This window comes from Erythrolamprus reginae, chromosome 2, assembly GCF_031021105.1.
Source record: "Erythrolamprus reginae isolate rEryReg1 chromosome 2, rEryReg1.hap1, whole genome shotgun sequence".
Classification (NCBI taxonomy): Eukaryota; Metazoa; Chordata; class Lepidosauria; order Squamata; family Dipsadidae; genus Erythrolamprus; species Erythrolamprus reginae.
This window is the reverse complement of record NC_091951.1, coordinates 26,638,113-26,653,486: the sequence shown is the minus strand read 5'-3', so window position 1 is coordinate 26,653,486 and position 15,374 is coordinate 26,638,113. Positions and strand designations below refer to the sequence as shown.

Here is a 15,374-nt window from a genome sequence, read left to right as displayed (position 1 = left end):
CCCACCTGCCCTCAACTCACCTTCCAGCTGCTGCTTTGATCCTCGGAAGAGCACAAAAGCCGTTCTGCACTCCAACTTTCTCCCTAGAGCCATCCGGAAGAGGAAGTTCCCCTATCCTTTCTAGCATTGCAATACTCTATTTAAAAACTCTTTTTTTAAAAAAGTCAAGCGTTAATGGCACTGATGGCTTTTTAGGCACGGATGTTGCTTGAGCGCCACCTAGCGACGGGAGATGGGAAAACACGCTTTTTCAGGCTCCACCAATGACATTTGGAAGGTGTCTTCACTGATTAGATGGCAGCAGATCGTTTTCTACTCCCAACAGTTGAGCCAAGCGATATAGCGAAATTTGACGCAGCTTCGTTTTTGGTGCCTTTCGGTCAGTCTTGATATCTGGCCTTGCAGTATCCTTCATTACTACTACTACTACTACTACTACTACTACTACTACTACTACTACTACTAATTTATTTATTCATTCATTCATTCATTCATTCATTCATTCATTCATTCATTCATTCATTCATTTATTAGTTTGTATGCCGCCCCTCTCCACAGACTCGGGGCGGCTCACAACACAATAAAAACCGTTCCTGACAAATCTAATAATTTACAATTTAAAATTTAAAACAGTTTAAAAACCCCATTTTTAAGCAGACATACCTACAAACATACCATACATAAATTATATAGGCCCGGGGGAGATATCTCAGTTCCCCCATGCCTGACGACAAAGATGGGTTTTAAGGAGTTTGCGAAAGGCAAGGAGGGTAGGGGCAGTTCTAATCTATGGGGGGAGCTGGTTCCAGAGAGTCAGGGCCGCCACAGAGAAGGCTCTTCCCATTCCTAACACCCATCTCCTCCCATGTATGACTAAATGGTTGCTTGTATCCTTACGATTTATATTGTTTCCTGATTACTTATTTGTACCCTATGACAGTCATTAAGCGTTGTACCTTAGGATTTTTGACAAATGTATCTTTTATTTTATGTACACCGAGAGCATATGCATTAACTTGAGAGGTCTGGCCAAGGTTGAACAGATGGTTTTGTCCTTCAGGTGGGACTGGAACTGAGCGTTTCTCTGCCTCTAACCTGGTGCTTTCACCGCTGTACCAAACTGGCTCTTCCTCCTCCCCGCAAAATTTGCCCATTGAACTGTTCCTGCTGCTTCCACAACAAATTCAAGACCGCAGCTTGCGTTATCAATCAGAATACAGCTGGAAGGGACCTTGGTGGTCTTTTAGTGCAGTGTTTTTCAACCAGTGTGCCGTGGGGAAATTACACATGGGTCCCCAAACTACGGCCTGCATGCTGGATATGGCCCACGGAAGCCATTTATCCGACCCGCCGCCAGGCGCCTGCATCCGAACATAAACATTCCCCTCACAATCCCTCCAGCTATCAGCGAGAGGAAGAGTGGAGGCACAGGGAGCGCTCACTGACCAATCACCTTCTAGGATTCATCCCGACCACTAGCAATGAACCAATAGCAGGCTGCCTCTCATCCACACCCAGGAAGGTCCCCGCTCGGGCTGCCGTGCACTTGTCATTGTGTAGCTGTGGCGAGTAGTTGAAGCTGCTGCTCCTCCCTGTTTTCCTGATTTCTAATCGTGGTTTAAAGCTACAGTTTGCTGATCTTCCTTTGGACAGTTTTTGGTTATCTGTCACCAAGGAGTTCCCCATTCTGGCCAACAAAGAGTGCTCCCGTTTTCAACCACATATCTATGTGAGCTGAGCTTCTCAAGCTTGACTGCGATAAAAACTAAAAACAGAGAGAGACTGAGAACTGTTGAGGAAGAGCTCAGTGTGTGTCTTTCTACCATTCCTGCCCTTTTGTGTTCATCGAAAGAGGCCCAGGTTTCACACTGAGTATAAATACATTTAGAAACTATATTATTAACTATATGTATAATATGTACTGTGTTAGATTGTCATTTTGGTTAGTGGTATGCCCCAGGATTTTGTAAATGTAAAAAATGTGCCGCAGCTCAAAAAAGGTTGAAAATCACTGTTCTAGTGAACCCCCCCTGCTCAAGCAGGAGTCCCTTTAAAAACTTCCAGTGATCACACACTCACGAACCTCTGGAGACAAGCTGTTCCACTGTTCAGCTGTTTTCTGTTAGGAAGATTCTCCTTAATTTTAAGTTGCTTTTCTCCTTGATTAGTTTTCATCCAATGTTTCTTGCTCTGCCTTTTGATGTTTTGGAAAATAACTTGACCCCCTCAGCCAATCAGATATTGCCATACTGCTATCATGCCCCCCCACTCATTCTTTTCATTAGACAAGAGATGGTGAACCTATGGCACATGTGCCACAGGTGAAACATGGAGCCATATCTGAGGGCATGTGAGGTGTTGCCCTGTGTCAGCTCCAGCGTGCATGACCACCAAGCCACAATCACTCAGTCACATGACCACATTGACTTTTATCGTGTTCTCAGATCGGGAATTGCATCTTGATTCTTCATCTCTCCTTTCCTTCACATCTACCACTTTTATTAGTTTTAGAGAACTAAGATCTATATTAACCAGATTGAGACTATTGTGTTATCTGGAGTCTCTTGTTATCTCTATATTTACATTGGAGACATATAAATTTGGGATTGATTAAAAACTTTGTGAAAGCCACGGCAAAGACAAATTCACAAAGGTTCCAGTACATTTCACAGAAATTCTCTAGTATTTCACCAGCAAAACTGAAGGAAGGGGTATTTGTTGGTCCTCACATCAGAGAGCTTATGAGAGATGATGTTTTTGAAGGAACTCTAAATGATAAGGAATTGAGAGCTTGGAAAAGCTTCAAGTGGACCTGTGAAAACTTCTTAGGAAAAAATAAATCTCAAGAATATGTTGAAGGTGTTGAGGAACTGCTAAATGCATAGCACTGTCTTGGATGTCACGTGTCTCTGAAAATGCACTTTTTGTATTCACATTTAGATTTCTTCCCTCCAAATCTTGGGGATGTAAGCGATGAACAAGGCGAGCGGTTTCACTAGGACATTAAAGTAATGGAACACGGTTTTTAGAATGATGGCATATTACTGTTGGATGTTATACAGGAATAACCCTGAAAAGTCATATCAACGACAGTCTAATGTCAAGCACTTTTAATTCTTGCTCATATTTTGGTTTCTAGTTTGCATGTGAAATTATTTTGGTTCAATAAAAACTGTTTTGTAAAGTCAAGCATTTTATTCTGATATGTAGATTACTGTTTTCTTAATGCCACCAGTATATTTCCTATACAGTGATACCTCATCTTACAAATGCCTCGTCATACAAACTTTTCGAGATACAAACCTGGGGTTTGAGATTTTTTTGCCTCTTCTTATAAACTATTTTCACCTTACAAACCCACCACCGCTACTGGGATGCCCCACCTCCGGACTTCCATTGCCAGCGGAGCACCCGTTTTTGCGCTGCTGAGATTCCCCTGAGGCTCCCCTCCATGGGAAGCCCCACCTCTGGACTTCTGTTGCAAGCAAAGCGCTTGTTTTTGCGATGCTGGGATTCCCCTGCTGGGATCCCCCTGCAGCATCGCAAAAACACAGAAGTCCGGAGGTGGGGTTTCCCATGGAGGGGAGCCTCAGGGAAATCCCAGCAGCACAAAAACGGGCGCTTCGGCTGTCAAAAGGGGTGAATTTTGGGCTTGCACGCATTAATCGCTTTTCCATTGATTCCTATGGGAAACATTGTTTCGTCTTACAAACTTTTCACCTTAAGAACCTCATCCCGGAACCAATTAAGTTTGTAAGACAAGGTATCACTGTATCTTATAATAATGATGCTGCTTTGTGGAAACTATACCTGCTACAGAAAAACTATATACATTTTTTTTGAAATCAGAACAAAAAAATGATTCAGAAAAGTACAAGGTCAACTGCGATGATTACAAAAAATATTTTTGTATTTTGCTTGAATTTCAACTTTTACATCTTTGGTCTTCCCAGTAGAAATCTCCTCTTGATTTTAATGAAAATCAAGCCTTCTCTACACTCATCACTTTGGACCTTATCTGGATTTTCTTGTTTGCGATAAGGGTGGAATGTTTCCTGAAGCACCGCCCACACTCAGGGCACTAATAATAATAATAATAATAATAATAATAATAATAATAATAATAATAATAATCGGAGTTCTATGCCACCCCTCTCTGAGGACTCAGGGCAGCTCACAACATATAATAAAACAATATATAACATCTTAAATCCAATTAATTAAATTTAAAATCTAAAACTCCCAAAACCATAAAAAACAATCATTCCCATTCGGTTCACTTTCTCTCAACACATTCATCAGCAATGGGGCAAGAGTCTAATGGCCCCAAGCCTGGAAGCATAAATGAATCTTGTGGAAGGTGAGGAGGGTGGAGGCAGTACGAATATCCAGCGGGAGCTGATTCCAGAGGGCTGGGGGCCCCTCAGAGAAGGCCCTTTCCCTAGGCCCCGCCAAATGACATTGTCTAGTTGATGGGAACTGGAGAAGGCTGACTCTGTGGGACCTGACCGGTCATTGGGATTCATGCAGCAGAAGGTGGCCCTGCAGGTATTCTGGCCCGATGTCATGTAGGGCTTTATAGGTCATAACCAACACTTTGAATTGTATTTGGAAAACATTTGGCAGCCAATGTAGTCCATGGAGTATTGGAGAGATATGTGCATGTCTGGGCAAGCCCATGACTGCTCGCGTGGCTGTGTTCTGCACAATTTGCAGTTTCCTGAACTAAAATGTTTTCTCCCTTTTGGGTATAAGGTTAACCCTAGTACAGTGATCCCCCGATCATTGCGGGGGTTCTGTTCCAGGACCCCCCGCAACGAGCGGGTTTTCGCGAAGTAGCGCTGCGGAAGTAAAAACACCATCTGCGCATGCGCAGATGGTGTTTTTACTTCCCAGCAGCGAGGAGCCGAAGATTGGGGTTTCCCCGCTGCCCACGCAAACTCCTCGCTGCTGCCGCGCCCGCCACTCGCCCGCCCTGAAAGGGAAAGCCCCCCCAGGCCGGCTCCGATCCCCCAGGCCGGCTCCGATCATTTTAAAACAGGCGCGCCGCTTCTCCGCTGACTCCTAAAGCGGGGAAGTTCGCCAGGAGTCAGCGGAGAAGCCCCGCGCCTGTTTTAAAATGATCGGAGCCGGCCTGGGAGGGCTTTCCAGCAACCCCCGAGCCCGGGTTGGGGGCTCGGGGGTTGCTGGAAAGCCCTCCCAGGCCGGCTCCAATCGTTTTAAAACAGGCACGCGGCTTCTCCGCTGACTCCTGGCGAACTTCCCGGGCGAAGGGCGGGCGAGCGGCGAGCGGCGGGCGAACGGCGGGTGGCCGGGCGAAGGGCGGGCGAGCAGCGAACGGCGGGTGGCTGGGTGAACGGCGGGCGAGCGGGTGCTGGGGGGGCTTCGCCCTCCCGCCAGCAAGAGGGGGAAGACCCAGGGAAGCCGCCCAGCAGCTGATCTGCCCGGCGCCATCTACGCATGCGTGCCCATAGAAAAAAAGGGCACGCATGCGCAGATGGTGTTTTGACTTCCGGGTTGAAAAATCGCAAATTAGCCTGTTCGCAATGGTCGGGGACGCAATAACCGGGGGATCACTGTACTGAGATTTTTCCCACAATCTGGACCAGTGGTGGTATTCTACCAGTTCAGATAAACCAATAGCGGCAGCGGTGGGCTCTGCTCACCCACATGGACATAATTACAGATGGAGAAGTGGCACGCAGGAATGCTCACTTTTCGACCCTCCAATCCCACATCCAATTAGGACCCACAGAGTCGGCCTTCTCCAGGTCCCATCAACTAGACCAGTGTTTCCCAACCTTTTTTGAGCCGCGGCACATTAGTCACATTTTCAAAATCCTGGGGAACACTGAACCGGAGGGGGGGGGGGGCTAAAGAAAAGTTTTGACAAAAAAAAATATCTTCCTCCATTTCGCTCTATTTCTCCCTCACTCTTTCTCTCTCTTCCTTCCTTCCCTTCTTTCTCTTTCTCCATCCCTCTTTCTTTCTTCCTCTCTCTTTTGCTCTCTTTCTCTCTCCCTCCTTCCCTCCCTATATGTCTTTCTCTCTCCCTTGCTCTCTCTGCCTCTCTTGCTATCTCTCTTTCATTCTCTCTTTCTCTCTCTCTTGCTATCTCTTTCTCTCTCTCTCTGTCTCTCTTTCTCTTTCTCTGTCTCTCTTTCTCTCTCTTGCTAGCTCTCTTTCTTTCTCTCTCTTTCTCTTTCTCTGTCTCTCTCTCTGTCTCTCTCTCTGCCTCTCTTGCTATGTCTCTCTTGCTCTCTCTCTGCCTCTCTTGCTCTCTCTCTCTTTCTCTCTCTTCCTTTCTTCTCTGCGGAGGCCGGCGAAGGTTTTTCTTATTTTAAATGTTCCGGGTGGCAGGGGGATGCGGAGCCCGCACGCACACCCCCCCGACATTCCAAATCCTGCCTCAGCTGTGAGAAGAAAAAAGCGCTCGGTGAAGGGACTGCATGCAAGAGGGGCCGGGCGGGCTTTAGCAGCCCGATGAGGAGGACGAGAAGCCGCTGCAGCCACCCCCAATCCCCCCCCTTCCCTGGGTACCTTCCAAAGGCCCCTGGAAAAAGGCAGGAGGTAGCAGCGAGGCGCGAGGACAAGCAGGCAGCTTGGCGGAGGGGAAGCGCTGACGGGCTCTCCTCCTTCCCCACCCCCGCGCTTCTCTCCCGCCCTGGCTTTTGCTTCGCCCGCAGATTTCCCCGCAGTTCAAAAGGAGGCAAGAGGTGGCCTGGATGAAATTGCGGGGAAATCATGGGGCGAAGCAAAAGCCAGGGCGGGAGAGAAGCGCGGGGGTGGGGAAGGAGGAGAGCCCGTCAGCGCTTCCCCTCCGCCAAGAGGTTATTGCCGCCGCCTCTGCCTCCACTCAGGGAGCCATCGTGGTTGAGCTGAGTGAGAGGAAAAGGCGCAGTGACCACGGTGGCTCCCTGAGTGGAGGCAGAAGCGGTGGCAATAACCTCTGTGCTTTCTACGGCAGCGTGGCTGAGCTGGACGGAGGGAAGCGGCAGCTCCCACTCGAGGAACCCACGGCAACGGGCGACGGCTTGGTGGGAGGCGACGGCGGGAGACACAGGCGGTGGGAGGAGAGGGAACTAGGAAGCGACTGTGAAGCCCAAGACCATCCACAGGATGACACTCAGGCAGGGGCGCCGGCAGCGCCCCGCCCAGCTGGAGCTTCTCGCGGCACACCTGGCCATGTCTCGCGGCACACTACTGTGCCGCGGCACACCGGTTGGGAAATGCTGAACTAGACAATGTCGTTTGGCAGGACCTAGGGGAAGAGCCTTCTCTGTAGGGGCTCCAGCCCTCTGGAATCAGTTCCTCCCCAGAGATTTGTACTGCCCACACCGTCCTTTCGTAAAAATTTGAAAGCTTATTTATACCGCCAGACTTAAGGTCATTAAATCCCAGTCTCTGGCCACTGTATATTTAGTATGCTTATGGTTAGTGCTTGAATGAATGGTTTTTAATTGTTTAGCCTTTTATAATGTTTTAAATTAACTATCTATATTAATTGAATCCAATTGTATTATTGTATACTGTTTTATTATTGATATGTTGTGAGCCGCCCAGAGTCCACGGAGAAGGACAACATACAAGTCCAATCAATCAATCAATAAATAAATAAATAATCTGAATACCACTACTGCTCTGGACACTCAATGTTTCCTTCCTGTGTGAGTCCTCTGGTGTTTAACCAGACTGGAATTCTGACTGAAACCTTTCCCACAGTCAGGACATTCAAAGGGTTTCTCTCCTGTATGAGTCCTCTGGTGTCTCATCAGGTTGCCATTATTACTGAAGCGTTTACCACAGTCACAACATTCAAAGGGTTTCTCTCCTGTGTGAATCGTCTGGTGTTGAACCAGGATGGAATTCTGACTGAATCCTTTCTCACAGTCAGGACATTCAAAGGGTTTCTCTCCTGTGTGTGTCCTCTGGTGTTGAACCAGGTTGTACTTCTGAGTGAAACCTTTCCCACAATCAGGACATTCAAAGGGTTTCTCTCCTGTATGAGTCCTCTGGTGTCTCATCAGGTTGCCATTATTACTGAAGCGTTTACCACAGTCACAACATTCAAAGGGTTTCTCTCCTGTGTGAATCGTCTGGTGTTGAACCAGGATGGAATTCTGACTGAATCCTTTCCCACAATCAGGACATTCAAAGGGTTTCTCTCCTGTGTGAGTCCTCTGGTGTTTCACTAGGCTGGAATTATGACTGAAAACTTTTCCGCAATCAGGACATTCCAAGGATTTCCCCTCATTGTGAATCCTGGGGTGTTTAATCAGACTGGAATTCTGACAGAAACTTTTCCCATACTCAGGACATTCAAAAGGTTTCTCGCTTGTGTGAGTCCTCTGGTAGCGAATGAGGTTGGAATTCCGACTGAAACCTTTCCCACAGTCAGGACATTCAAATGTTTTCTCTCCTGTATGAATCCTCTGGTGTTCAACCATACTGGAATTCTGACTGAAACTTTCCCCACAGTCAGGACATTCAAAGGGTTTCTCTCCTGTGTGAGTTCTCTGGTGTTCAACCAAGCTGGATTTGTGAATGAAACATTTCTCACAATGAGAACATTCAAATGGTTTGTCCCTGGTGTAATTCCACGTTGCTATGCTAGCTAAAGCATTTACCGCATTGGGAGCACTTCCAAGGCTTCCTTCCTGTATGGATCCTTCCAAGAACCACAACAGAGTTGTTCTGATCAAACGTTTTGCTATGTTCAGAGTATTTGTATGGTTTTTCTCCGGTTTGGATCCTCTCGAACGTAATCAGCTGTGATTGGCAAGTTGTATCTTTCCCACAACAGGCATGCCTATGCAGCTTTTTCACGACTTCTTGGGGAGGTAGAAAAAACATGGATGATCCCTTTGATTCTACCCGTTTTCTTCCTCCCAGACCAAGGCCTGCAACACTGTCTGCTCGATTGACCTTTACCCCCCTACTAACATTTTCACTTCCATCTTTTGTTGAATGGAAAAATAATCTCCCTTAACTCTTCATGTAACGTTATACAGTAGTACCTCTAGATACGAGCTGCTCTACATGCGAGTATTTCAAGATACGAGCCACGAGGGGAGAGACATTTCTGTTCTAGTTACCAGCTGAAATTCGGGATACGAGCCGAGCGTCCACTAGGTGGCGCAGGAATCCTTGTTTTTGGATATCTTGGAGGGGAAAAACAACTTGTTCCAGATACGAGTTGCCTCGAGATACAAGCTCCCTTATGGAACGAATTATGCTCGTATCTAGGGGTACTACTATACTTGAATTTCACACTCTACTTTTCGTAACCGACATTTTCACTTCCATCTTTTGCTGAATGGAAAAATAATCTCCCTTAACTTTTCATGTAACGTTATACTTGAATTTCACACTCTACTTTTCGTAACCGACATTTTCACTTCCATCTTTTGCTGAATGGAAAAATAATCTCCCTTAACTTTTCATGTAACGTTATACTTGAATTTCACACTCTACTTTTCCTAGCCGAGAAATCTCTTGGTTTTTCTCTCATTTCTCTCTCACCAGCCAAAGAAGGTGAAGAAGTGTGTGCCTCTCTGAAGAAAGTGGAAAATATTTTGATTTCAGGATTGACTTGCTTTGCTGTTCAATGTTGCTTGCTATCCTCAGTTGTCCAGAGTGCTCTTATTGACTTCCCCTTTGCCTGTAAGATTCAAATGAAAGGGTATCTTTAATTGTGCATAAAATGATTGCAGATGATGAGAAAAAAAAGAAAAACGTTTTTGTTAGAGGCAAACATGCCACAATACCCAAATAAGCTATTCTATTAATCATGACAAATGGAAGACTGCCCAGATCCAAGTTAGAATAGTCATTCAATGATGAAATTAACTTAGTGACTGGGTCAATCAGTGCAGAGGGTTGATTTCAAATACAATCTAGTGAAAAAGTAAGTACTGTATACACGCTTTGATTTCTATAGTGTTGCTTTTCAGGACATCACAGAAAAACAGAAGAAAATAACAGAATTGGAAAGGACTTTGCAGGCCTTCTAATCCAACCTCTGTTCATCTCATCTGTTAAACCCCCACATCTGTAAAGTTAGTGTCATGCAGATTGGCAGATGTGGCTAGATAAAACAAAAGCCGGAATCGAAGTGTACGTGTTGATAAACCAATGCTTTATCTAAATAAAGATGGGCCCCTCTTTACTCTTTGGCATTGTATTAACACGCAAACACACCTGAGTGCCAGAGACCAGAAGCAAGTAGGACTACACCTATAAAAGCTACAGTTGTAGGAGTTTCTGGTCTCTGGCACTCAGGTGCGTGTGTGTGTTAACACAATGCCAAAGAGCAAAGAGGGATCAGTTGAATAAAAGCTTTGGTTTATCAACAGGCACACCTGGACTCCCTTTTGTTTTACCTAGCCACATCTGACAATCTGCATGACACTAACCTTACAGATGTGGGGGCTTTAACAGATGAAGCGATGCCTAAAGCCTCTGCAAGATTTGAAGCATCAGTTATGCCCATGGAAGCCATGAGCTGTAAGGGCAGAAAATACTTCCCACAACCCTTTTGGTGACATCCCAAATGAAGTAGTCCTCACTTACTGACTGGAATTGGGACGGGCATCTGTGTCACCAAGTGGCCCAATGATGAAGCATGATGTCACATGAGTGCCAACTTACATGTAATTTAATGTATATGTGTTTTTAAGCAAACTAGGGGGGGGGGTTGTTTTTAAGCCATGCAGTCATGTCATGGTAAGTTTGTTAGCCAATAAATTTTATAAATAAATACAACTGGAGAGTCAAAACATACAAAAACATTCAATAGCTATCTTTTAAAACGTACTGGGTTAAGAAGAATTCAACCCGGTTAATACACAGATAGGGGCACCAATAGGAAACAGTGTCCTTGTAAGCTAGACATGCAAGTAAAACAACCACCAAGAAAAGACCAGAGTCACATCAGTCCAATCTCGTTGCCTGGAAAACATCAGATTGACAACAGAAAAATTGAGTTAGAAGGGATCTTGGAGGTCCTCTAGTCCATTCCCTGTTCAGGCAGGAGACCCTGTTGGAAGGAATATCTTTCTGGGTTCAGGTCTAAGTGGGGAAAAAGACACTGGATTCATGGAAGCTGCTTGGAAACAAGGCTTAATGGTGGACAGGATCACATGGTATAAGCTTGTTGTGGTTAGCTCTGGCCCAGCTCCTGCCCCAAGGACTGTGGATGTGGGGGAGACATCCACATGCTGCAGGCCTGTTTTGCCCCCGGTGGAATCTGCTGATGAAGGCTCCTCTGACCAAGAAGACATGAGTGACAGGAAGGAGGAGAGTGGGGCAGACAGCTCAGAAGGAGATCAATTATCTAGCTCCTCCTTGGATTCAGAACAAGAGTTAATGATACAGCCACGCATGCGGAGAGGGATGCATAGGCAACAACAACTGAGAAATTATTATCAAAGAAAATGAGGCCACCTGTGGTTGGGTGGGGCTGGGTTTATTAGTGAGGCTGCTATAAAGAGCAGCCTGTGGGTTTAGCCATTGTGGAGGATTATCTGATCGTGTTTCGTGACTGCTTTACTGACTTTTTGTGTGCTGATTTTTCCCCGTTGTGAAACTAAACCAGGGCAAAGTGTGTTTCACTTTGTGAAAAAAGAAGGACTGAATTGCCTGACAGCTGCAAGCTAAGTATCACAGAACTGATAAGGGACTTGTACAAATTACCAGTTTGTTTGGAGACCAGTGCTCTTTGCTATACCAAAAGAGGGCTTGGTTTAAGTGAATTTTCATTATAAAGAACATTGTTTTGAATTTTCAAACGTGTGTGTGTCTGAAATTGTCTCTGTGCATTTGTGGGAGGATTCTATCAGAGAGCTGGACAGAACAAAGCTCCTGAACAAAAAAGGTGGATCATATGCTTCAGATGTTGGGTGAAAAGAAAAAGACCTGAGATGCAGTTGTGCCTATTTTAAAACTTCTATTGAGCCCCCTCTTTCTGTTCCTGTACAGAAATGTGTCCCATTGGCTGTCAGACTCCCAGGGGCATGCTGGGGCAGCTCTGTAGGCTGATGTAATCTTCCCAAGTACCATTGCTGAGATGTGTAGAGGGCCAATCCTATCAAGTCCTAAAGGGGAAGGTCTTAATCCCATCACCCTGGAGCTGAAGGGGATATGTAGAATACAGTGTTCCCTCAATTTTCGCGAAAAGTCTATACCACGGTTTTTCAAAAATATTAATTAAAAAATACTTCATGGTTTTAGAAACATAGAAACATAGAAGACTGACGGCAGAAAAAGACCTCATGGTCCATCTAGTCTGCCCTTATACTATTTCCTGTATTTTATCTTACAATGGATATATATTTATCCCAGGCATGTTTAAATTCAGTTACTGTGGATTTACCAACCACGTCTGCTGTAAGTTTATTCCAAGGATCTACTACTCTTTCAGTAAAATAATATTTTCTCATGTTGCTTTTGATCTTTCTCCCAACTAACTTCAGATTGTGTCTCCTTTTTTACCCTATATTACATTTTTTCCCGACCGATGATGTCATATGTCATCGCCAAACTTTTGTCCACCTTTAATATTTTTTTAAATAAACTTTAATAAATAAACATGGTGAGTAATAATCTAAATGGTTGCTAAGGGAATGAGAAATTGCAATTTAGGGGTTTGAAGTGTTAAGGGAAGGCTTGTGATACTGTTCATAGCCAAAAATAGTGTATTTACTTCCGCATCTCTACTTCGCGGAAATTCGACTTTCGCAGGTGGTCTCGGAACGCATCCCCCGCGAAAACTGAGGGAACACTGTACATTGGTCGAGGCTATTAACAAAAGGGGGGGAGTGAGTGGGGGCCATTAATTGTGCATTGACAAAGGTGCGGGCTACTAAGAGTGAGTCTTTTTGCTGCCTAAAAGCATGTTTCTCAGCCAGGGATGTTCTATATAATATTCTGTCTTTTTAATATGTTCTAAAATATTGTATTCCTCTAGGAGGAGGGTAGGGGCTAACTTCCTAAAACTTATTCGATCCAGAACAAATGGCTGTCCAATCTGCACCCACAACCTCTGGAGGGAAGCCATTCCCAAAGAATCAAACTTAATTTAAAAGGGACTTTTTAAAATCTTTCCACCAGCAAAATATTGCAGCCAACAGTTTCGCAGTGTGCTGCATCAGTGGACTTAAATTTGGGCAGGAGGGGAACCTGCAGCAGCTGACATGCTTCAGCCCAGTTGCTTCTCTGCTTCCAGGCCGTGGAGGAAAAACAAACAGCCCGACTTGCTCCCGGACTCTCCTCCCACCTGCCCTCAACTCACCTTCCAGCTGCTGCTTCGATCCTTGGAAGAGCACAAAAGCCGCTCTACACACCATCTTCCTCCCCGAGTCATCCGGAAGGGGAAGCTCCCGTGCGCTTCTCCTCTCTTCCCATCCTTTCTAGCATTGCAATACTCTATGGTTTAAGAAACGACTTTTTTTAAAGTGATGCGCGAATGGCACTAATGTGTTGATTGCTTTCTAGGCAGAGATGTTACCTGTTCGCCATCTAGCGATTGGAGGTGGGAAAACACGATTTTTCAGGCCCCACCAAGGCGTTTGGAAGATGTTTTCACTGATTACACGGCAGTAGATCTTTTTCTATTCCCAGCAACGGACTTTAGAAACTGAGCCAAATGAAATAGCAAAACGGGACGCTACTTCGCTTCGTTTTCTGTGCCATTGGGTCAGTTGATGCCTGGCTTTGCAGTTTCCTTGGCAACAGTTTTTGGAAGTGGTCTTCCCCACACCCCAATCCTGCTTCCTAGACTTGAGAGGACTGGGTAAGGTTGAATAGAGGTTTTTTTCTCTCTCTCTGCGCCAACTCAGGAAGCTCAAACTGCCCAAGGAGCTGCTGATACAGTTCTACAGAGGAATCATTGAATCTGTCATCTGCACCTCTATAACTGTCTGGTTTGGTTCAGCAACCCAACAGGACCGACACAGACTTCAGAGGATAATCAGAACTGCAGAAAAAACAATTGCTGCCAACCTGGCTTCCGTTGAGGACCTGTATACTGCACGAGTCAACAAGAGGGCAGTGAAAATATTTACTGACCCCTCGCATCCTGGACACAAATTGTTTCAACTCCTACCCTCAAAACGTTGCTACAGAGCACTGCACACCAAGACAACTAGACACAAGAACAGTTTTTCCCCAAACAACCATCACTCTATTAAACAAATAATTCTCTCAACACTGTCAAACCTTTTACTAATCTGCACTACTACTAGTTTTTTCTCATCATTCCTATCACCCATTTCCTCCCACTTATGACTGTATGACTGTGACTTGTTGCTTGTATCCTTAAATTTTTTATTAACATTGATTGCTTCCTATTGCTTATTTGACCCCTATGACAATCATTAAGTGTTGTACCTCATGATTCTTGACAAATGTACCTTTTCTTTTATGTACACTGAGAGCATATTCACCAAAGACAAATTCCTTGTATGTGCTAACACACTTGGCCAATAAAGAATTCTATTCTATTCTATTTGGACTTAATGTGGGACTGGAACTGAGCGTTTCACTGTCTCTAACCTGCTGCCTTTACCACTACACCAAACCGGATCTTGTTCCTCCCCATAAAATTTGCCCATTGAACTGTTCCTGCTGCTCCCACAGCAAATTCAAGGCTGAGGGGTTTTGTGGGGGTTTTTGCCTTCATTGTAATGTCTGGGAAGGCCGCTAGAGGGCTGTTAAATTTAGCGGGAGTTTTATGGATCGTGATTGGCTGTTATGTTTTGCTGTTACACTACCAATAGAAGCTGTCAGTGTTAGGCAGCCCAGTTCCTGTCACTAATTCCTTCTGCCAGCCGTTATTAAAGATTGGACAGATTGGACTGTCATTTGGCTGGGGTGCTGTAGGATCTCCTGCTTAAGCAGGGGGTTGCACTTGATGACCTGCAAGGTCCCTTTCAATTCTAATTAATCAATTAATCAATCAATCAATCAAGTAAGTAAGTTTCATGCACTTCCCTCTTTGTCTATTCCTTCTACTGCTTTATTCACCGCTACACCAAATTGTCTCTTCTTCCTCAACACAAAATTTGCCCATTGAACTGTTCCTGCTGCTCCAACAGCAAATTCAAGGCTGCAGCTTTCAAGACCAATCAATCAATAGAGCCGGAAGGGATCCGGGGGGGAATAGAGGTTATGGTGAATCTTTTTTCCCTTGGGTGCGGAAAGCACGTGCACACACACTAACGCCTCTGTGCAAGTGCTCACACCCATAATTCAATGCCTGGGGAGGGTGAAAATTGCTACCCTTGCCTCCCCGGAGGCCATTTGCCAGGTTTTGATGGGCCCGCTAGGCCCATTTTTCTCTTCCCAGACTCTAGAGGCTTCCCTGTAGCCTGGGG

General features: G+C 45.3%; 1 protein-coding gene across 1 annotated transcript; it reads right to left on the bottom strand.

Annotated features, from left to right (window-relative positions):
- Nucleotides 1-7,517: 7,517 nt before the first annotated feature.
- Nucleotides 7,518-13,366, bottom strand: LOC139160080 (zinc finger protein 436-like). Its single transcript, XM_070737613.1, has 2 exons — nucleotides 13,292-13,366; nucleotides 7,518-9,661 (listed from the first exon to the last, which is right to left on the bottom strand). The coding sequence occupies exon 2, from the start codon at nucleotides 8,445-8,447 to the stop codon at nucleotides 7,650-7,652; it is 798 nt and encodes a 265-aa protein (XP_070593714.1). The 5' UTR covers nucleotides 8,448-9,661; nucleotides 13,292-13,366; the 3' UTR covers nucleotides 7,518-7,649.
- Between the last annotated feature and the right edge of the window lie 2,008 nt (nucleotides 13,367-15,374).

Excerpts from the sequence above, each read along its gene's own strand:
- LOC139160080 (XM_070737613.1), bottom strand. The coding sequence starts at position 8,447 with ATGGTTGAACACCAGAGGATTCATACAGGAGAGAAAACATTTGAATGT.